Source organism: Danio rerio, chromosome 2, assembly GCF_052040795.2.
Source record: "Danio rerio strain M-AB ecotype USA chromosome 2, GRCz13ab, whole genome shotgun sequence".
Lineage (NCBI taxonomy): Eukaryota > Metazoa > Chordata > Actinopteri > Cypriniformes > Danionidae > Danio > Danio rerio.
In genome coordinates this window covers 59,814,762-59,838,106 of record NC_141022.1, presented here as the reverse complement: position 1 = coordinate 59,838,106, position 23,345 = coordinate 59,814,762, and the positions used below count along the sequence as shown (strand labels likewise).

The 23,345-nt window shown below is 39.8% G+C and overlaps 2 protein-coding genes across 12 annotated transcripts in view; one reads left to right on the top strand and one right to left on the bottom strand.

Annotated features, from left to right (window-relative positions):
- pip5k1cb (phosphatidylinositol-4-phosphate 5-kinase, type I, gamma b) overlaps positions 1–23,345 on the top strand; it is a 754,787-nt gene that overhangs the window by 398,136 nt on the left and 333,306 nt on the right. The window lies entirely within an intron of this gene.
- The window catches only part of LOC100330028 (homer protein homolog 3), a 111,571-nt gene that overhangs the window by 73,622 nt on the left and 14,604 nt on the right, over positions 1–23,345 (bottom strand). For 8 of the 11 annotated variants that reach the window (XR_015479180.1, XM_087241743.1, XM_087241744.1 and 5 more), the window contains exon 3: positions 7,260–7,416. Coding sequence is in view for 10 of the 11 variants with exons in the window: in XM_087241743.1 (XP_087097869.1) it covers positions 7,260–7,416 (157 nt within the window). In the remaining variant the exon portion in view is untranslated. Of the gene's footprint in view, positions 1–7,259; positions 7,417–13,602; positions 13,745–23,345 lie in introns of those variants that run through there. The other 3 variants (XM_087241745.2, XM_087241750.2, XM_087241752.2) reach the window with 1 other exon arrangement.

Here is a 23,345-nt window from a genome sequence, read left to right as displayed (position 1 = left end):
TGGAGAGCTGGGGGCTTGGGTATGGGGGTGAAGAGCGGGGTGGGGGTCGAGGGATGGATAGGAGTGGAGTGGAGCTGCATTGGACGGCGGAGGGGTGTCGCGGACGAAAGTGAAGAGGGTTGGTAAGTCGCGGAAGAAAGTGAAACTGAACAACAGATGGGGGAGGAAGGCGTTGAGGAGGGGGATTGGTAAAATGAGGTGCCGGATCCAGATCAGGCGTGTTCTGGCACAAATTAAGCCCTGCATATATCTATACTGGATAACTGATCTATCAGTTTTAAATGGGATAGTTCACCTAAAACTGAACACAAAAGAAGATATTTTGTAAAATGTTGGAAAACCAGTAACAATTGACTTCCATTGTCTTTTTTTTCCCTCATATGGATGGCAATGGATAGTTTTCTTCAAAAATGTATACATATATCCATACTGCATAACAACCTGATCTAAGTTGCTTTAAAAGGGATAGTTCACCTAAAACTGAACACAAAAGAAGATATTTTTTTAAATGTTTGAAACCGGTAACCATTGACTTCCATAGCATTCATGTTTTTCTCTCATATGGATGTCAATAGCTACAGTTTTCTTCAAGATATCTTCTTTTGTGTTCAACATAAAGGTTCCATAATTAGGTTAACCATAATTAAGGTTCGGAACCATTGAGTATAAGTAAATAATGAGTGTATTTTCTTTTTTGAACTGTACCTTAAAACATTAGATCAATAATAAATGCAATAATAAATGGGAGTATTTGGTGATGTTAAACATTTTAATACAGTATTTGAATACAGTTTGTGTATAATCAAACACAGTCACATACATATTTATAAATATATCCATACTTTAGCACAAGCTGGTATGAGCAGCTTTAAAGGGATATTTCACCCAAAAATAAACACAAAAGAAGATAGTTCACCTAAAACCTCCCTATCCTCCTTACACTGGCTGCCTGTTCAGTTTCGTATTGAATTTAAAATATTGCTTCTCATCTATAAAGCATTAAATAATCGAGCTCCTGTTTATCTAACCAACGTTCTGTCTCGCTACAATCCAGCTCGCTCTTTAAGATCTCAAAACTCAGGGCTTCTGGTAGTACCTAGAATAGCAAAGTCGAGTAAAGGAGGTCGAGTCTTCTCCTTTATGGCTCCTACACTCTGGAATAGCCTTCCTGATAACATCCGAGGCTCTGACACACTCTCTCAGTTCAAAACTAGATTAAAGACCTCTCTGTTTAGTGAAGCATACACTCAATGCATCACCTAGCGGGTTTCCACACAAGTTTCTACATCTTGTTTATATACACTATGAACAGCAGCTACGCTAATTATTCTCTTTATTCTCTATTTCCACCTGGGGATACTCATCCCGAGGTCCTCAGATTATGCAGAGTCACTGATTGGATTCAAGACCAGCGACGAGATGATCCCAAGATGTCCATATCCGGGACCAGGCCATATCCTGAGCTGCTGCTGTGCTGTTGGTCATAGGGCAGTGGAGAGCATGAGACTGATTCCAGTGACACTTCAGGGACAGACGAGTCTTCGCTGAGGCCAGCTTCCAGCCTCCACTGCTGAGACTGCAGCTCTGCACAAGACTTTTGGCTAGCGGAGAAATTAAAAAGGTTGTGCCAAACTGAGTCTGGTTCTCTCAAGGTTTTTTTTCTTCACTCTCCTATTGGTGAAGTTTTTTTTTCCTCTCCGCTGTCGCCACTGGCTTGCATGGTTCAGGATCGGTAGAGCTACCCATCGATGAATTTGCTCTTCAGTGTTTGGACTCTCAGTAATGACTTTAAACCACACTGAACTGAGCTAAACTGAACTGAACTTAAACACTAAACACTGAACTACCCTGATCAAGTTACTATGACCACTTATGTGAAGCTGCTTTGACACAATCTACATTGTAAAAGCGCTGTACAAATAAAGCTGAATTGAATTGAATTGAATATTTAGTCAAATGTTTGAAACTAGTAACTATTGACTTCCATAGTATTTATTTTTTTTCCCTCATATGGATGTCAATAGCTGCAGCTTTATTTAAAATATTTTCTTTTTTGTTCAGCATAAAATAAACAAAAAATTACAGTAATTGTCTGGAACAACTTGGGGGCAGCACGGTGACTCAGTAGTTAGCACTGTGGCCTTACAGCAAGAAGGTCACTAATTCGAGTCCCAGCTGGGCCATAAGGTACTTTTGTGAGGAGTTTGCATGTTCTCTCCGTGTAAACGTGGGTTTCCTTCGGGTGCTCCGGTTTCCCTTACAGTCCAAACACAATTAACTAAATTGGCTGTAGTGTATGAGTGTGAATGAGTGTGTTTGGGTGTTTCCCAGTACTGAGTTTCGGCTGGAAGGGCATCCGCTGCGTAAAAACATATGGTGAAATAGTTGGTGGTTTATTCCACTGTGGCGACCCCTGAAATAGAGACTAGGCCAAAGGAAAATGAATGAATGGATGAACTTTAAACTAGATTTTTAGTGGTGAAACATCATACAAATGAGAAAGAAACTGCTTTATATTATATTTGTCTGGTAAGTCTGAGGCCCAATCCCAATTCTACCCCTTAGCCCTTCCTCTTACCCCTACCACTTGTTTTTGCGCTTTCAGGTGAAGGGGTAGGGGTGTCTCAATTCTCTTTGGCTCAAAGGCAAAGTGCTAAGGGGAAGGGCTAGATAGCCTGTGAAACTGAGATTTTTCAGGACCACACTCAAAACCAAGGGGAAGCTCTACCTCTTCACACTCTGTTTCAAGGGCCATGGGGAAGGGGTAGGGGTACAAAAATAGAATCGGGATCTGGGCTAAATAGCAGTTAGACACACATATTTAAAAATATAACCTAAAATGACACTTGGTAGGCTTCACTCTAAAAATGTATGTTTGTTAAAGCTACAAATGCTATTGTTTCAAGTGACTGCCATGCTTTAAACTCACACTTAAACTCACTCTTTAAACTCAAACCAACAACGAATGCAATTAATAAAGTTTAAATGGTTAAACATTTGCCACCAATTTACAAGCTCCCGGTCAATAATAAACCATACTTGACATTGAGATCCTGCAGATGAGCACATTGAGATATCAATGCTGAAACCACATATTGTGCAGCTCTAGTGAAAATGTAGAAATATTGAGTGAAACAGAATTCAAATCATAGAATAATTGTGACTGTTAATGATTTGTTATTAATTATCAGTTTCATATGTGTCTCTGATGGTTTTATTCTCTAATTTCAGTAACGGTCTGTGTTTCTAAACTCAAACTTGACATGAATGTGGGTCAGTGTAGAGGTGTTGTTTAGAGATGAAACACTCTGATAATCCACAAACTGCTGAGATTTAAAGGTCTGGCTGAGGACACAAACAATCTGCTTCATTCATGAGCTTTACAGGGCAGCTATCATGCACAATCAACGTTTGCAAGCTGTTTGGACAGACGTGTGTGCAGGTATAGTGTATTCACAGTCTCGAAAAGATGAACTCATGCTCCACCCATTTCTTTTTTTCTCATTTCAGGGCCATTTCAATTGGGCTATCAGTAAATGAGGGGCGGGGCTATCAGTCCTTTAGGGCAGGGCTTTCAGTGCTTTAGGGCAGGGCTATCAGACATTTAGGACAGGGTCATTAGTCATTTAGGGCAGGGCTATCAGATATTTAAGGCGGGGCAATCAGTCATTCAGGGCGTGGCTATCAGTCATTTAGGGCGGGACTATCAGACATTTAGGGTGGGGCGATCGGACATCAGTCATTCAGGGCAGGGCTATCATTCATTTAGGGCGGGGCTATCATTTTATTAGGGCTATCAGACATTTACGGTGAGGCTTTTAGTCATATAGGGCAGGGCTATCAGACATTTAGGCATGGTTATCAGTCAATTTGGGCGGGACTATTAGTCATTGAGGGCAGAACAATCAGAAATTCAGGGCGGGGTTATCAGTCATTTTGGGCGGGACTATCAGTCATTTAGGGCAGAGCTATCAGACATTTAGGCGTGGTTATCAGTCATTTTGGGCGGGACTATCAGTCATTTAGGGCAGAGCTATCAGACATTTAGGCGGGGTTATCAGTCATTTCGGGCAGGGCTATCAGACATTTAGGGAGGGACAATGACTTTATCAGGGCAAAGCAATCAGACATTCAGGGCAGGGGTTTTCAGTCATTTAGAACAAAAATATCAGACATTTTGGGCAAGGCTATCAGTGATTTAGGCGGTTATCAGACATTTAGGGCGGGGCGATCGAACATTTAGGGTGAGGCTATAATTTTATTAGGGCGGAGCTATCAGACATATAGGACAGGGTCATTAGTCATTTAGGGCAGGGCTATCAGATATTTAAGGCGGGGCAATCAGTCATTCAGGGCGTGGCTATCAGTCCTTTATGGCGGGACTATCAGACATTTAGGGTGGGGCGATCGGACATATCAGTCATTCAGGGCAGGGCTATCATTCATTTAGGGCGGGGCTATCATTTTATTAGGGCTATCAGACATTTACGGTGAGGCTTTTAGTCATTTAGGGCAGGGCTATCAGACATTTAGGCATGGTTATCAGTCATTTTGGGCGGGACTATTAGTCATTTAGGGCAGAGCAATCAGACATTTAGGGCGGGGTAATCAGTCATTTTGGGCGGGACTATCAGTCATTTAGGGCAGAGCTATCAGATATTTAGGCGTGGTTATCAGTCATTTTGGGCGGGACTATCAGTCATTTAGGGCAGAGCTATCAGACATTTAGGCGTGGTTATCAGCCATTTTGGGCGGGACTATCAGTCATTTAGCGCAGAGCTATCAGACATTTAGGCGGGGTTATCAGTCATTTCGGGCAGGGCTATCAGACATTTAGGGCGGCGTTATCAGACATTTAGGGAGGGACAATGACTTTATCAGGGCAAAGCAATCAGACATTCAGGGCAGGGGTTATCAGTCATTTAGGGCAAAAATATCAGACATTTTGGGCTGGGCTATCAGTGATTTAGGCGGGGTTATCAGACATTTAGGGCGGGGCGATCGAACATTTAGGGCGAGGCTATAATTTTATTAGGGCAGAGCTATCAGACATATAGGGCAAGGCTTTTAGTCATTTAGGGCAGGGCGATCAGACATTCAGGGCGGGGCTATCAGTCATGTAGAACAAGGCTATCAGACATTTAGGGCGGGGCGATCAGACATTCAGGGCGGGGCTATCAGTCATGTAGGGCAAGGCTTTTAGTCATTTAGGGCAGGGCGATCAGACATTCAGGGTGGGGCTATAATTTTATAAAGGTAGAGCAATCAGACATTAGGAGCAGGGCTATCAGTTATTTAGGAAGGGTTATCAGACATTGAGAGCTGGGCTATCAGTCATTCAAAGCAGGACTATCAGACATTTAGGGCAAGGTTATCAGACATGTAGGGTGGGGCGAACAGACATTCCGGGCGTTGCTATAATTTTGTTAGGGCAGAGCAATCAGATATTTAGGGCGGGGCAATCAGTCATTCAGGGCAGGGCTATCAGTAATTTAGGGCAGGACTATCAGTCATTCAGGGCAGGGCTACCATTCATTTAGGATGGGGCTATAATTTTATTAGCGCAGAGCTATCAGACATTTACAGGGAGGCTTTTGGTCATTTAGGACAGGGCTATCAGACATTTAGGTGGGGTTATCAGTCATTTAGGGCGGGGTGATCAGACATTCAGGGAGGGGCTATCAGTCATGTAGGGCAGGGCTATCAGACATTTAGGGCAGGGTGATCAGACATTCAGGGCGGGGCTATAATTTTATTAGGGTAGAGCAATCTGACATTAGGAGCAGGGCTATCAGTTATTTAGGAAGGATTATCAGACATTGAGAGCTGGGCTATCAGTCATTCAAAGCAGGACTATCAGACATTTAGGGCGGGGTAATCAGACATGTAGGGTGGGGCGAACAGACATTCCGGGCGTGGCTTTAATTTTGTTAGGGCAGAGCAATCAGATATTTAGGGCGGGGCAATCAGTCATTCAGGGCGGGGCTAACAGTCATTTAGGACGGGGCTATAATTTTATTAGGGCAGGGCAATCAGACATTTACGGCAAGGATTTTATTCATTTAGGACAGGGCTATCAGACCTTTAGGCGGGGTTATCAGTCATTTAGAGCGAAACTATCAATCATTTAGGGCAGGGCGATCAGACATTCAGGGCGGGGCTATCAGTCATGTAGGGCAGGGCTATCAGACATTCAGGGTGGGGCTATCAGTCATGTAGGGCAGGGCTATCAGACATTCAGGGCGGGGTTATCAGACATGTAGGGTGGGGTGAACAGACTTTTCTGGCGTGGCTATAATTTTGTTAGGGCAGAGCTATCAGTCCTTTAAGGCGGGGCTATTATACATTCAGGGCGGGGCTATCTGTATTTTAGGGCAGGGTTATCAAACATTTAGAGCGGGGTTATAATTTGATTAGGGCGGAGTTATCAGTCATTCAGGGCAGTGATATCAGTCTGTGTGTCTCGTTTCTGTCTTGCATTTGTCCATTCATCAATCTTCCTCCAATTTTCTAGCAATGCCCAATCCAATCAGCTTCCACAGAATGAAATTTATCCTACATTTTCTTCTCATTTTAATATTAATGTACATCACGACAGGGGGAAAAAGGACAATTAACTTCCATTTTAAGCTGACACTATTTTTCCAAAGCTTAGAGCAGCAGCAGCCAGAGCTGTCATTGGTCAACACACTGTTGACTTTACATGTCAATCAAACTCTTCCAGTCTGAGTGGGCGGGGCTTGGCTGTTCCTCTAAGAGTGTGTTGATTGTGAAGGTCGGTGTGATGTGCTGTCTTGGGTTTTTTCGATCAGCGTCTTCAGTCCAGCAGCTCTGATTCGCTCCATCAACGAGTATCGATCGTCCCGCAGGATGCAAGTCATGTCTCTGCGCACCGATGCAGGACTTTTCCCCCATTACTGAACTCTGATATCAGATGTCAGACTCTTAACCTTCAATCCTGCTTAAACCCTCTCGCGGGGAGTATTTTGTTCTGCCTCTAATCACATCGGCTCAATAATCAGCATCTGAACAGAGACGTTTATTGCGTTTCGCATTCACATCTTCATCTCTCCAGCAGGCCGATGGGTTTCTGGCACACTTGATACTGCAGAGTGTGTGTGGGTTTGGATATACACTCTTTACATGCATTTGTGACAAAGAAATGCACTTAGTTCTACTGAAAGGGCACTTTTTAGGGCTTGTTCAAACATCATATCACATTTTAAAGAGGAAATCTAATCTCTTGTGTTAAGTCTCACCTTGGTCCCGCCCACACTGATGATGCGGTAGGCGTGTCTGTTGGCATCATAGAAGAAGGAGACAGTGACAGCATGCTTGCTTGCCGGGATCCAGTTGCGTTTGGTTGCAGGATCGATCTGGAACACATGAGCTCGACTGCTGAAGATGGGCTGTTCCCTGTTCCACACACACACACACACACACACAGAAAAATACACATAAATATTGTGAGTTTAACACACAACAAAATAACACTACCAAAGCGTGTCATCACACTTTCTGAATGGATCTTTGAATTGTTTGTTTAAGGAACGGCTTATTGGAATCAGTGAGTTGTTTACTGGAGACTCACTCTGAATGAATCACTCAAATCATACATCTATGGATCATTCAAATCAGTGAGTCGTTTACTGAAGATTCATTTTGAATAGATCATTTAAATCAGTGAGTTGATTACTGAAGACTGTGAATGAATAAATAAGTTGTTTACTGGAGACTAACTGAATCACTTGAATTAGTGAGTTCATTTCAGGAGACTCTCTCTGAACAGATCATTTGAATCGGTTAGTTGTTTACTAGATACACGCTCTGAGTTAATCATTTAAATCATTGAGTTGTTTACTAGAGAAACGCTATGAACAGATCATTTGAACTGATTAGTTGTTTACTAGAAACTCACTCTAAATGGATCATTTGAATCAGTGAGTTGTTTACAGGAGACTCACTCTGAATGATTCGCTTGAACCCAATGAGTTGTTTACTGGTGACTTGCACTAAACAGATTATTTGAATCAGTGAGTTGTTTACTGGAGACTCGCTGTGAAGAGAACTTTGGTTTACTGGACTCACTCAGAATAGATCATTTGAATCAATGAGTGGTATACTGGAGACTTGATCTGAATGGATCATTTGAATTAGTAAGTTGTTTGCAAAAGACTCGCTCTGAATTGGTCATTTGAATCAGTGAGTTGTTTACAAGAGATTTGCTCTGAAAGAATCATTGCCATAAATAAAATGTTTACTGAAGATTCACTCTGAATGGATCATTTGAATCAGTGAAATGTTTAATGAAGACTCACCCCGAATGAACCATTTGAATCAGTGAAATGTTTACTGATTCACTCTGAATGGATCATTTGAATTAATGAAATGTTTACTGAACACACACTCTGAATGAATCACTTAAATCAGTGAAATGTTTTCTAAAGATTCACTCTGAATGAATCATTTGAATCAGTTAAATGTTTACTGAAGATTCACTGTGAATGGATTATTTGAATCAGTGAGTTTTTTTACTAGAGACTTGCTCAATGAATCATTTGAATCCGTGAGTTGTTTACTGAAGACTCACTCTGAATGAATCATTTGAATCAGTGAGTTGTTTACTGAAGACTTACTCTGAATGGATCATTTGAATCAGTGAGTTTTTTACTAGAAACTTGCTCAATGAATCATTTGAATCAGTGAGTTGATACTGAAGACTCACTCTGAATGGATCATTTAAATCAGTGAGTTTTTTACTAGAGATTTGCTCAATGAATCATTTGAATCAGTGAGTTGTTTACTGAAGACTCACTCTGAATAAATCATTTGAATCAGTAAGTTGTTTACTGAAGACTCCGTCTGAATGAATCATTTGAATCAGTAAGTTGTTTACTGAAGACTCACTCTGAATGAATCATTTGAATCAGTAAGTTGTTTACTGAAGACTCACTCTGAATGAATCATTTGAATCAGTAAGTTGTTTACTGAAGACTCTCGCTAAATAGATCATTTGAATCAGTGAGTTTTTTTACTAGAGACTTGCTCAATTAATCGTTTGAATCAGTAAGTTGTTTACTGGAAACTCACTCTGAATGAATCCTTTGAATCATTGAGTTGTTTACTGGAAACTCGCTCTGATTGGAACATTTAAATCAAGTTACATTTAAAGTAGGTGTTTAAGTAGAAAATTAAACACACTTATGTGGTAATATGAAGGTATTAATCTTGAATCTTCTTTTAAACAAGAGTTCTTTTACCTGAAGTGTGAATTATGCATGTCACTGCATGTGTTGAAGTTGAGAATGAGAAGGGTTTCTGACTCCTGTAGTTTGTGTAATAGTGGAACAGATGATTGTCCAGCTCTGTAATGGACAAATGATGCTAACAGGAGTGGAAAGAGCGGTAAAGCATCAGAGAAATGAGCTGCTGAGAGTCAGCGCGTCTGTGAAAGTGTTGATGAAGCCTGAGCGAGCGCAGAGAAGTGAAGACGACAGATGAAGAGCTGCGGTCAAACTACATCTGATAGTCGAGACTTTCTGACCCTTCACACGCTCTCTTTAACCTCAGCACAGCTCACCGCTGTTACAGCAGCAACAAGAGATCAAGATTAGGAATAGAAATAGATCCTAAACTGACCCAAAACACCAAGAATAGGCTAAATGAAGCAACAATTTTGAAACTGGCTACAAAAATAACCAAAAAAAACAAACCACTGTTGGCCAACGACTTGCCTAATTACCCTAACTTTACCCTAATTACCCTAGGTAAGCCTGTAAATGTCACTTTAAGCTGAATACTTGTGTCTTGAAGAATATCTAGTCAAATAGTATGTGCTGTCAGCATGGCAAAGAGAAAATAAATTAGAGATTGAAGAGATCCTGAATTTCCCCACACATCAGTTGCACTGTCAAATGAGAGCTGGAGATTATTCATGCAATATTTAATATACAGCAGAGGCACATTTGCAGAGATCATTGTGTGAAACAAAAAGCTGCTGAAATCCAGAAGAGGAAATGAAAGGGTCGGATTTCAGATCAAATAAGCTTAATGTAATTCATCAGGTCCAGCGGAAGGATGGTATCACTGAAAGATGATCTCATTTTCCAGAAATGAACACGGATGTGACACCCTTACCATAATCCCAACACAGGCTCGTTGGAAACACGTGCTTGGAAACGGCTAAACTGGATTTTAACATAGGCCTGCACGATATTGGATAATCTGATATTGCAAGATTCTATTTTTCTGCGATGAATATTGAACAGTTTCACAAGATCTGAACAGCACTGTTTGATGGTGTTCTGGGGAGTCGAACAGTATTCAGGTAAGCAAAAATTGAATGATCACAATGCAAAACATGCTTCTCTTACTTTGCTTTGTCTCGTTTCTACCAAGCTGCAACATCCCGCTCACCTTCGTGAAGTCAACACGGACTAAAACACGACAAAATGTTCCCAAAGTAACGCATTATAGACTCACAAAAATGTAGACGGCGCCCTGTAGTAGAATTGTCATTTAAAACAAACAAAATGTATCCCAAATAACGTATTTTAGACTCGCAATATGCAAACATCGCATTTCAGATTCACAAAAATGTAGACAGCGCCCTCTAGTGGATTTGCCATCTAAAGCATACTACAAAATGTTTCCCAAGTAACACATTTCAAATTCACAAAAATGTAGATAGCATCCTCTAGAGGATTTGTCATCGTTAGATGTGCAACAAAATATTTCCAAAGTAACACATTTTAGACTCGTAAAAATGTAGACAGCGTCCTCTAGTGGATTTGTCATTTAAAACATGACAAACTGTTCAAAGTCTATTTACGCGCGGATAGCATGATTTGTTTGCGCATACTGCGTCTGGTGTGAACACAGCCACTCTGTAATATATTTCAGACCCACAAAAATGTAGACGGCGCCCTGTAGTAGAATTGTCATTTAAAACAAACAAAATGTATTCCAGGTAACATATTTTAGACTCGTAATGTGCAAACATCACATTTCAGATTCACAAAAATGTAGACCGCGTCCTCTAGTGGATTTATCTTCTGAAACATACAACAAACAGCCTAAACAATGTATTTCAGACTTTCAAATATGTAGAATGACCCCTGGTGGATTTGTCATTTAAAACAAACAAACTGTATTATAGATTGGTAAAATGCAAACAGCACCCTCTAGTGGATTTGTTACTTAAAACATACAACAAAAATGTACACTAAGAAGCTTTTTTAGAATCGCAAAAAAAGTAGACAGCGCCCTCTAGTGGATTTGTCATCTAAAACACGACAAAATGTTCCCAAAGTAACACATTTTAGACTCGTAAAAATGTAGACAGCGCCCTCTAGTGGATTTGTCATCTAAAACATGACAAAATGTTCAAAGTCTATTTACGCGCGGATAGCATGATTTATTTGCGCATACTGCGTCTGGTGTGAACACAGCCACTCTGTAATATATTTCAGACCCACAAAAATGTAGACGGCGCCCTGTAGTAGAATTGTCATTTAAAACAAACAAAATGTATTCAAAGTAACACATTTTAGACTCGTGAAAATGTAGACGGCGTCCTCTAGTGGATTTGTCATCTAAAACATGACAAAATGTATCCCAAATAACGTATTTTAGACTCGCAATATGCAAACATTGCATTTCAGATTCACAAAAATGTAGACAGCGCCCTCTAGTGGATTTGTCATCGTTAGATGTGCAACAAAATGTTCCCAAAGTAACGCATTTTAGACTCACAAAAATGTAGACCGCGTCCTCTAGTGCAGTGGTTCTCAAACTTTTTTCACCAAGTACCACCTTAGAAAAAAATCGTCTCTCCAAGTACCACCTTACGACGCTATTTTTTAACCAGTATTAAAAAATAGCGTCGTAAGCCTAATTAAGCAGCTACAGGTGTGCACAGTTTTAAAACGATGCAGATTACTTCCTATTAGTAAGAATATGTATTATTGTCAGTCACTTTAAACATTTGAAATAGTCTGAACATTAACTGTGCTTGCAGATAATAATAATAAAAAAAAGTTTTAGTTAAAATGTGCTTTTAAAAGTTCATAAAAAATGGTGCTGTTCTTAAAAAGTAAAAAGAAAACTGCTGTACTTAAATCTAAAGTATTCATAGTAGCCTATTCATTAAAAGCTGGAAATGTTGTTTGGACCTCATAAATATAGGCTATATGTCATATTCCTACACTTTCAGACAAATCTTGAAATAAATGTTAAATGTACATGACAGGGTTCATACAGGCACAGCCTAATGAAAATCAATTCCAGCACCTATTTTTTTTTCAAGACTGACATGCTATGTATTGAAGACCTGAAATGTATTCTCAGCAACCCATAAAACATTGCATAGGAATAGATACAAATAAAAACCATTAATAATAATATTTATTAATCATATATTAATAATATAATAAACCTGCACTAAGTGCTTGTGAAATCTTTTTTGTACTCAAGTAAAAATACTATTACACTGCTAAAATAACAAAAATTTTAGTAAATAATACTAATATTAGGTAAAAGTACAAAGTACTCTTTTAAAAAGTACTAGTTGGTTACTTTTGAAAAAAATCTGATTTTCATTATGAAATCACTTTAAGTGTAAACCTGATTTAATGGTTTGATAGCTTACATCCCAAAGCTACATGAATAATTTGCACTAACAAAGGAAGTATAATCAATTTTTCCTTTCATGACAATTAATCTTTTTCCATAGCACTGGTAAAACTACCAAATAATCTTTAAGGCCATAGAGACACTTTTTGCGCATTTTTAAAAATATATATTTTTAAGCTTTGAAAGGTTAAATTAAAGTATATGGTAAAAGATTTAAATTTAGCCTTTTATTTACATATTTTACACTATTTTCTTTATAATATGGCAAATTTGTTTCTTAAATAGCTGTACATCACATGTAGATTTTATTTTACACTTGATCTTAATCTAAAATAGAAACGTAAAAAAATACAAGTACACTGTCAGTAAAAAAATAAAACAAATGACTTCATTTTACTTGAGGTATTTGAAATATGACGACACTACATTTATCAAAGCAGTGCTTTAAGAGCCTTATTGTAAATTGTGATAAATAAACAATAAGTAGGCTAACAATGGATTGCTTTGACCTGTAATGCTTTAGGACATATCAGAATACAGCTAAATGTATAAATCACACAAATACCTCATCCAGAAACATTTCCAGCATAATTATTTTGTCGTAAAGAAATAAAAAATGTTCCACCTTTGCTAAAAGTAAGTTTCACTTCACAACACAGCCAAATAAGAAGACCATTAGCATTGTCATCGATCATGTATCAATCTATTTCTAAATACTTGATAACTTTGAATACTTTTGACTAAATTTGGTTAAGGAGCAAAGATAAATAATGTCTACTTTAATAGTGGAAAGATCGCGATTGTATTGAATCTGAGCACCCACGCGATCATGAGAGGTCTTGCAGTTCATTTGAAAAAAGCCTATTTAAGAGCTCGCATATCTGTTTTAGCGATTTGCGTACATGAATGCGCTCTCGTGTTAAAATAAAGCACTCGCCACATTTGCAGAAATGAGTAATTGAGCAATACCTCCATTCCCGCGCCGCCATTCAGAATGTATTTAGAAGAGTGACCGGTCAGAGGCGAGTCGACTCGCTGTCGGAGAGCGAAACGTGTATGAAGATCATCAAATAAGCAGGAAATATGTCCGCGGTTTAATTACTCGGCTAGACATCTCTGTAGTGAAAACATCCGAGAAGCATTACTCCAACAAAACATTTGTTTTTAAGTTGTTTTTTCTGTCTCTGCAACACAGAAAGCCTTTGTCCCGCCCTTACGTTTCACGCAACTAGACAAGGTCGACTGTGATTGGCCACTTTTCATGTCAGTCAAATCACGCTTCAGAATCAATTCTTAAACTTCGGAGACTGATTTTCAGCAGCTTATGACACAATGCACTAAAATAAACACTATAAGCACAGCGTTGTGATCGTACGCTTCACAAAGCAGCCAATGCTGATCACATCAATGTTATATTACGCATTAAAGGATTAAAAGTGTTAATTGTTTCTTTCATTTTTCAGCGATTCCTCCGCGTACCACTAGGAGGAAGCCCGCGTACCACTAGTGGTACGCGTACCACAGTTTGAGAACCACTGCTCTAGTGGATTTATCTTCTGAAACATACAACAAACAGCCTAAACAATGTATTTCAAACTTTCAAATATGTAGAATGACCCCTGGTGGATTTGTCATTTAAAACAAACTAAATGTATTTTAGATAGGTAAAATGCAAACAGCGCCCTCTAGTGGATTTATTACTTGAAACGTACAACAAAAATGTACACTAAGAAGCTTTTTAGATTTGAAAAAAAAAAGTAGACAGCGCCCTCTAGTGGATTTGTCATCTAAAACACGACAAAATGTTCCCAAAGTAACACATTTTAGACTCGTAAAACTGTAGACAGCGTCCTCTAGTGGATTTGTCTTCTGAAACATACAACAAACACAGCTAAAGCAATGTCTTTTGGACTCGCAAATATATAGACTGACCCCTGATGGATTTGTCATTTAAAACAAACAAAATGTTTCCCAAGTAATGTATTTCAGACTCGTAAAATGCAAACCGCGCCCTCTAGTGAATTTGTTACTGGAAACGTACAACAAAAACGTACCCTAAACGAAACTTTAGGATTCGCAAAAAATGTAGACAGCACCCTCTAGTGGATTTGACAATTAACTCAACAAAATGTTCCCAAAGTAACGCATTTTAGGCTCGCAAAAATGTAGACAGTGACCTGTAGTGGATTTATCATCTAAAGCATACATAAAAATGTTTCCCAAGTAACACATTTCAAATTTACAAAAATGTAGACCGCGTCCTCTAGTGGATTTATCTTCTGAAGCATACAACAAACACAGCCTAAACAATGTATTTCAGACTTTCAAATATGTAGAATGACCCCTGGTGGATTTGTCATTTAAAACAAACTAAATGTATTTTAGATAGGTAAAATGCAAACAGCACCCTCTAGTGGATTTGTTACTAAAAACATGCAACAAAAATGTACCCTAAGAAGCTTTTTTTAGAATCGCAAAAAAAGTAGACAGCGCCCTCTAGTGGATTTGTCATCTAAAACACGACAAAATGTTCCCAAAGTAACACATTTTAGACTCGTAAATTTGTAATTTAAAACAAACAAAATGTATTCCAAATAATGTATTTTAGATTCGTAAAATGCAAACAGCGCCCTCTAGTGGATTTGTATTTGAAAAGTACAACAAAAATGTACCCTAAGAAACTTTTTAAAATTCTCAAAAAATGTAGACAGCGCCCTCTAGTGGATTTGTCATCTAAAACATGGCAAAGTGTTCCCAAAGTAACACATTTTAGACTCGCAAAAATGAAGACAGCGCCCTCTAGTGGATTTGTCATCTAAAACACGGCAAAGTGTTCCCAAAGTAACACATTTTAGACTCGCAAAAATATAGACAGCGCCCTCTAGTGGATTTGTCATCTAAAACACGACAAAATGTTCCCAAAGTAACACATTTTAGACTCGCAAAAATGAAGACAGCGCCCTCTACTGGATTTGTCATCTAAAACACGGCAAAGTGTTCCCAAAGTAACACATTTTAGACTCGCAAAAATGAAGACAGCGCCCTCTAGTGGATTTGTCATCTAAAACACGGCAAAGTGTTCCCAAAGTAACACATTTTAGACTCGCAAAAATGTAGACAGCACCCTCTAGTGGATTTGTCATCTAAAACACGGCAAAGTGTTCCCAAAGTAACACATTTTAGACTCGCAAAAATGAAGACAGCGCCCTCTAGTGGATTTGTCATCTAAAACACGGCAAAGTGTTCCCAAAGTAACACATTTTAGACTCGCAAAAATGAAGACAGCACCCTCTAGTGGATTTGTCATCTAAAACACGGCAAAGTGTTCCCAAAGTAACACATTTTAGACTCGCAAAAATATAGACAGCGCCCTCTAGTGGATTTGTCATCTAAAACACGACAAAATGTTCCCAAAGTAACACATTTTAGACTCGCAAAAATGAAGACAGCGCCCTCTACTGGATTTGTCATCTAAAACACGGCAAAGTGTTCCCAAAGTAACACATTTTAGACTCGCAAAAATGAAGACAGCGCCCTCTAGTGGATTTGTCATCTAAAACACGGCAAAGTGTTCCCAAAGTAACACATTTTAGACTCGCAAAAATGTAGACAGCACCCTCTAGTGGATTTGTCATCTAAAACACGGCAAAGTGTTCCCAAAGTAACACATTTTAGACTCGCAAAAATGTAGACAGCGCCCTCTAGTGGATTTGTCATCTAAAACACGGCAAAGTGTTCCCAAAGTAACACATTTTAGACTCGCAAAAATATAGACAGCGCCCTCTAGTGGATTTGTCATCTAAAACACGGCAAAGTGTTCCCAAAGTAACACATTTTAGACTCGCAAAAATATAGACAGCGCCATCTAGTGGATTTGTCATCTAAAACACGGCAAAGTGTTCCCAAAGTAACACATTTTAGACTCGCAAAATTATAGACAGCGCCCTCTAGTGGATTTGTCATCTAAAACACGGCAAAGTGTTCCCAAAGTAACACATTTTAGACTTGCAAAAATATAGACAGCGCCCTCTAGTGGATCTGTCTTCTGAAAACATACAACAAACGCAGCCTAAGCAATGTATTTCAGACTCGCAAATATGTAGACAGTGCCACCAAGTGGATTTGTCATCTAAAACCCAACAAAATGTTCCCAAAGTAACGCGTTTTAGACTCGTAAAAATGTAGACAGCGCCCTATAGTAGATTTGTCATTGTTAAATGTGTAACAAAATGTACTCTGAGCAAACGTATTTTTCTTTTTACTAAAATGTAGGCTAAAGCACATATTTCCCATGATCCTGAATTGATCATTTGCATAACATGATCTTAAACCTGACATTTGACTTGATGAAAAACCTTTGACGTTTCATTTCTGCCAGTGATTGATGGAGAATATTATCAGTGGCATGAACGGAGCACAGTCTGAGCTCTCGTTGACTTCCAGTTAAAGTTCAAGTGGAAACATTAGTCCTGGACGTAATGTGGGCAAAGTGCTCATTATTCAGCCTCCAGCGTGTCAGTCATTATAAAGAGCCCAATATGAGTCACGGATGAATGTGTGTTTTTCAGCATTTCTGCTAGAACCGCTGAGAAACGAAGCCAGCGTGAGGTCTCTGGGTTTGAGCTCCAGCAGACCAGCGGCTCTTTCAGAGACTCGACAGCACGTCACCGCAGCTTTCAGACCACATTCAGGAGAAATAATAAATCTGATAATAAGTCAGCTCATATTTCCATATTCTGTGATTACAGTTATTGTGTCACCACACACACACACACACACACACACACACACACACACACACGCACACGCACACGCACACACACACAGGAATAGTGCTCACAACTCATATCTTCAACAGAATTTTCCTTTGTAATAATGTGTTCTTATAAGAAGAGCAAAACGTGCAAAATGACACATTTGAGGGCGCATGCTGAAAGGCAGAGGAATGCTCTGTCTGACAGCTCGCGACATCATGTCACTTTCTGAGTACATTTACATGGACACCAAACATCTTCTTTTCCGTTCGCCATGCGGTTTCAAGTTCCATTAAAACAGAAGTCGAAAGTTAAAAATGAAACACCTGAAATTGCAGGAAACTCTGGAGAAAACACTCTTATTTTATACTGAATCTTGCCTTCAAAAAGTGCTTCCCTGGTCTTTTCCATATTTCTTTGCACTTTGACCACAACAGGAAAAACTCAAATACAGTGATTTAGTTAATGTAACTCAGAATCTGTTGTTTGCAGCACATTTGTTGACATCTAATAAGCAGACGTGCACATTTTATAGTTGAGTTTTTGTAATTATGCTGTAGAATAAATACATATCTCCAAATGTTTTTGTCATCACATTATATTTAGTGACATAATATTTCAGAGGAAGCCACAGAGCAGTAGATTGACAGATTAGAGCTTATTTTGTGCAGTAAACCAAAATACATGTTTTTATTATTATTTAATATTTTTTTTATTTTCTTTGCGGCTTAGTCCCATTATTAATCTGGAGTCGCCACAGCGGAATGAACCGCCAACTTATGCAGCACATGTTTTACGCAGCGGATGCCCTTCCAGCTGCAATCCATCTCTGGAAAACATTTCTACACACACTCATACACTACGGACAGTTTTAGCCTACCCAATTCACCTGTAGCGCATGTGTTTGGACAGTGTGGGAAACCAGAGCACCCGGAGGAAACCCACGCAAATGCAGGGAGAACATGCAAACTCCACACAGAAACGCCAACTGACCCAGCCGAGGCTCGAACCAGCAACGTTCTTGCTGTGAGGCGACAGCACTACCTTCTGCGCTGCCCTATTTCTTTATTTATGTATGCATTATTAATTAGATATGATCATTAACCAGTTGACAATTAGAGTAGCTTAGCAAAACAATACAATCGATTTGCTTTTAAACAAACATTAAAGTTAGGGCAAGTTATTATTATTATTTTTTTATAGAAATTCATCACCAAGGCTCGATTTACTACATTAAAAGACAGTAATGTCATTATAATTTGTTTTATTCATTCATTCCTTTTCTTTTCGGCTTAGACCCTTTATTATTCAGGGGTCACCACAGCAGAATAAACCGCCAACTTATCCAGCATGTTTTATGTACCCACACCCACCCACACACACACACACACACACACACACGCACGCACGCACGCACGCACACAAACACACACACACACACACACACACACACACACACACACACACACACACATACACATACACACACACACACACACACACACACACACACACACACACACAACGGCCAATTTAGCTTATTCAATTCCCCTATAGCGCATGTGTTTGGGCTGTGAGGGAAACCAGAGCACCCGGAGGAAACCCATGCCAACACGGGGAGAACATGCAAACTCCACACAGAAATGCCAACTGACTCGAACCTTGTTTTCTATGCAAATATGCTTAATTAATTTGAAACAATTAAAGCGTAAAAAAAAATTAACGCAATTAACACAGTTACAGGTTTTTTTACTTCCTGTTGTGGTCGACGTGTGTTTAATATGCAAAGAAATATGGAAAAGACCAAGGAAGCACTTTTTGAAGGCAAGGTTCAGTATAAAATAAGAGTGTTTTCTCCAGAGTTTCCTGCAATTTCAGGTGTTTCATTTTTAACTTTCGACTTCTGTTTTAATGGAACTTGAAACCGCATGGCGAGCGGAAAAGAAGATGTTTGGTGTCCATGTAAATGTACTCAGAAAGTGACATGATGTTGCGAGCTGTCAGACAGCGCATTCCTCTGCCTTTCAGCATGCGCCCTCAAATGTGTCATTAAGCAAATTTGATGAACGCGTGTTGAATTTTGATGATCATGCGTGTTGAATCTGGAGTCGCTCTGGCTGTCCTGTCCTGCGCTTGGTGTGTGCGTCTGTCTGTGTGTGCGCGCGTGCAACAAAGCTGCACAAACGTCCGTAGCCACTAAATCAAAAATAGTACGAATTGCCGTGAGATTGCGTTGCACTCTTAGCTCACATCATTCAAAAGAAAAGGGCCACAATTGTCCCCCGATAATGTTAACAGACTGGACTGTCTTAGCAACTGGCTGAATGTAAAAGAGGATTAAGCAAAATTGTTTCTACTTTATAAGTAATGTTCTCAACTCACAGCAATACAACTTTTCAATGAATGCAAATGTTTGTATTCAATACTTTATTATTATTATAACTTTCCAATTTCCATTTTTTGCAGTCCACTCAGAATCCAATTAGAAATCAATGTTTTCTTTATTGGCATTGATTGTTTTGAAATTCAAATGGCATTAACATGCCTGTGTTTTAATTTCTGTAATAAATATGGCTGTCAGGCCAGGATCTTGATGGTTTATTGTGGGTATGAGGTTTAGATCAAGAAATCTGCATTAAAAGTTAAACAAAAATGCTAATAAACAATTATATTTTGAATTTAAATAGTTTTTGTCTTGTGTTGTGCCAAAATTACAAGTTTAAGTCTTTTAAATGGGCTTAATCGCGATTAATTTTCAAAAAAAGGTGCGATTAATTAGTTAATTATTTTTAATCGATTGACAGCACTGATATATATACATACACTCACCGGCCACTTTATCAGCTACACCTTACTAGTACCTTGGACTCTTTTGCCTTCAGAACTGCCTTAATCCTTTGTGACAGATTCAACAAGGAACTGGAAATATTCCTCAGAGATTTTGCTCCATATTGACATGATAGCATCACAGAGTTGCTGCAGATTTGTCGGCTGCACATCCATGATGCCAATCTCCCGTTCCACCACATCCCAAAGGTGCTCTATTGGATTGAGCTCTGGTGACTGTGGAGGCCATTTGACTACAGTAAACTTATTGTCATGTTCAAGAAACCAGTCTGAGATGATTCACGCTTTATGACATGGTGCGTTATCCTGCTGGAAGTAGCCATCAGAAGATGAGCACACTGTGGTCATAAAGGGATGGACATGGTCAGCAGCAATACTCAGGTAGGCTGTGGCGTTAACACCATGCTTAGTTGGTACTAATGGGTCCAAAGTGTGCCAAGAAAACTTCCCCAACTCCATTACACCACCAGCAGCAGCCTGAACCGCTGATACAAGGCAGGATGGATCCATGCTTTCACGTTCTTGATGCCAATAATCAGACCCGACCATCTGAATGTGGAGAAATGGAGACTCATCAGAGCAGGCAACGTTTCACCAATCTTCTATTGTCCAGTTTTGGTGAGTCTGTGTGAATTGTAGCCTCAAAAATACAAAATTATTTACAAAAATGATTATTTTCTACATAAATATTAAAACCACTGCCTCCATGCCTCACCTCGGGGCTTTATTGATGACTATCTTCATTAGTATAATGTTAATATTATTATCAGTATTATTGATTATCTGCATATTTATAGTTGTTTTAATAAAATCAAGTTTAGATTTGTCCACCTGTCGAGTTTTGGAGAAGTCTGCATCCCCATTAGGGGCATAAGAATAAGACGTGTATATGGAAATAACTCAGTTGTTTGAGCACACTTTGTTATTATTGTTCATTTATTCCTTTGCTGGAGATTAGAACTGAATTTAGAAATAGTTTTGAAACAAATCTTTGCGCTAAACAAACGAAATTAAGTATGTAGGCTGATGGATGTCTTCAGTGGAGTGAGTTTCCACCGTCTCCTTGCTCCACCAAAAATAAAGGAGTAAAGTGAAGAGAAAGTAAAGAGGCTGAATGGAGGAGGCTCGTTCTTTATCCTCGCGCTGCATGATGCTCTGTATAACTGTTTTCTCGCGAGTGAAGCGTTCAGTTTTTACACTTACAAAGTCCGCCATGTAACTAGCAAATGCACCACGGTGCGACACAACTGACTCATAAAGGGAATAAGAGATGAGACTCTGATTGGTTTAACCTAGGTTATTTTCAAAACACACCCAGAACTCATTAAGAGAATAAGCACAACCCTGTTAGATAGGGGTGTCAAAATTAATTGTTTCTTCGGTGCACCGCGATGCAGACGCGGACAATTCGGTATCGGTTCAGTAATAATCATAACCGGTTATTATGTACTGACGTCATTTATCTCATATGCGCTCTGTCGCGAGGGAGGTGAGCGCGAGTATTTATAACACTCAGGCAACGCAGGGCCGGCCCGTGGCATAGGCACCATAGGCATATGCTAAGGGCGCTGTATATCCAGGGGGTGCCAGAAAGGAGCGCGGGTCTGTTGGTTTTGTTTTCGATTTTCCTGACACACATTCAGTTATAGACGGCAATAACTCAAAAACCTCTTACCCTAAAAAGATCTAAAGCAGGGATCTCAAACTCGCGGCCCGCGGGCCATTTGCGGCCCTCAGTGCAATATTTTGTGGCCCGCGCCGACCGCTGTACTCTGACAGAATCAGCGGAGCGGGGAGAGAGAGCGCTCTCGCTCCGCTGATTCTATCCGTACACAGCGCGCTTGTCAGTCAATGTGCGTTGTCGCGCGCGTTCTGATCAGCTGTGTTGTCGCGCGTACTCAAGAGCGGTATTATCGCGCGCCTACTGAAGGGCAGGACCGAGGGTGTGTCGCGTCGCGGGGGCACTTTTGATCATTTTGGAAGGGAACTTTCTATGCAAGACTAAAAAGGGCATGTGCACTGCACAGGTTGAGCCCTATGTGTGCACGTGCCTGCCCTGCATCTTATATATATTGATATTATAGGTAGATACAGACTGGTACAGACTGATGTGACTGGAGTGGGGTGGGGGTGTTTTATTTATACATGTATATGCCTTTTTTTAAGTGAGGGAATGGAAGTTTTGAGTGAGTTCCCCCACTTTTTTCCCTAGGAATTCAATAAGTCAAAGTACAGGTCTAGACTTAATGATGATCATCTTCAAGCCATACTGAGGGTCTCAACTGCTTCCGCTCTAAAGCCAAATGTGGTTCAGATTTGTGAGAAGAAGCGCTGTCAAGTCTCTGGCAGCAAGAAGTAGGCAAAAGATGCCATGTTCAGAAGAACTGTTCATAATCTTCACTCAATGTTCTATTAATGTTCAGGACACTTCATGTTCAGAAGAAATAATTAAAACTGTTAATAATGACATTTGAGGACTTTTTTTGTGAAATCCCTTATGCGGCCCAGCCTCACCCAGACTTTACCTCCTGCGGCCCCCAGGTAAATTGAGTTTGAGACCCCTGATCTAAAGTGTGTTTCCTACAAAAACACAAAGCTGGTTTCACAGCTGTCTTTCTTTTTTTTTTCGCTCGACATTACGAGCACTGCTCTGTCTAAGCCCTCGCAATATGTGTTTAGCCAGGAGAGCTCATGCTAAGAGGAGCTCTCAGTAAGGGACCGTCGAAAAAGTGCTTCTTTTTTTTCGTTTTTCTGCTCCGCTCAGCGCGAGCTCTCCCTGTTGCGAGGGCTTAAGTGTGTGTGTGTGTGTGTGTGTGTGTGTGTTTGTTTGGTGCTGTCTATGTTTGTGTATGTGTTTGAATGAGAGACAGTGTGGTGCTGTGCGTCTGTGTGTTTATACAGACAGCATGTTATAGCCTCCCCCCTAAAATATAACACTGTATATAGAAAGCATCGTCAATGCACCGTGATGCACCGAGATATCGAATTGAACCGAAGGCATGATAATCGTAACCGAACTGAACCGTGAGACCAGTATAGGTTCACACCTCTACTGTTAGACCATGTGCTGTGGTGCAGAGCGTATTTGTCAGTCCTTAAAATAGCAAAAGT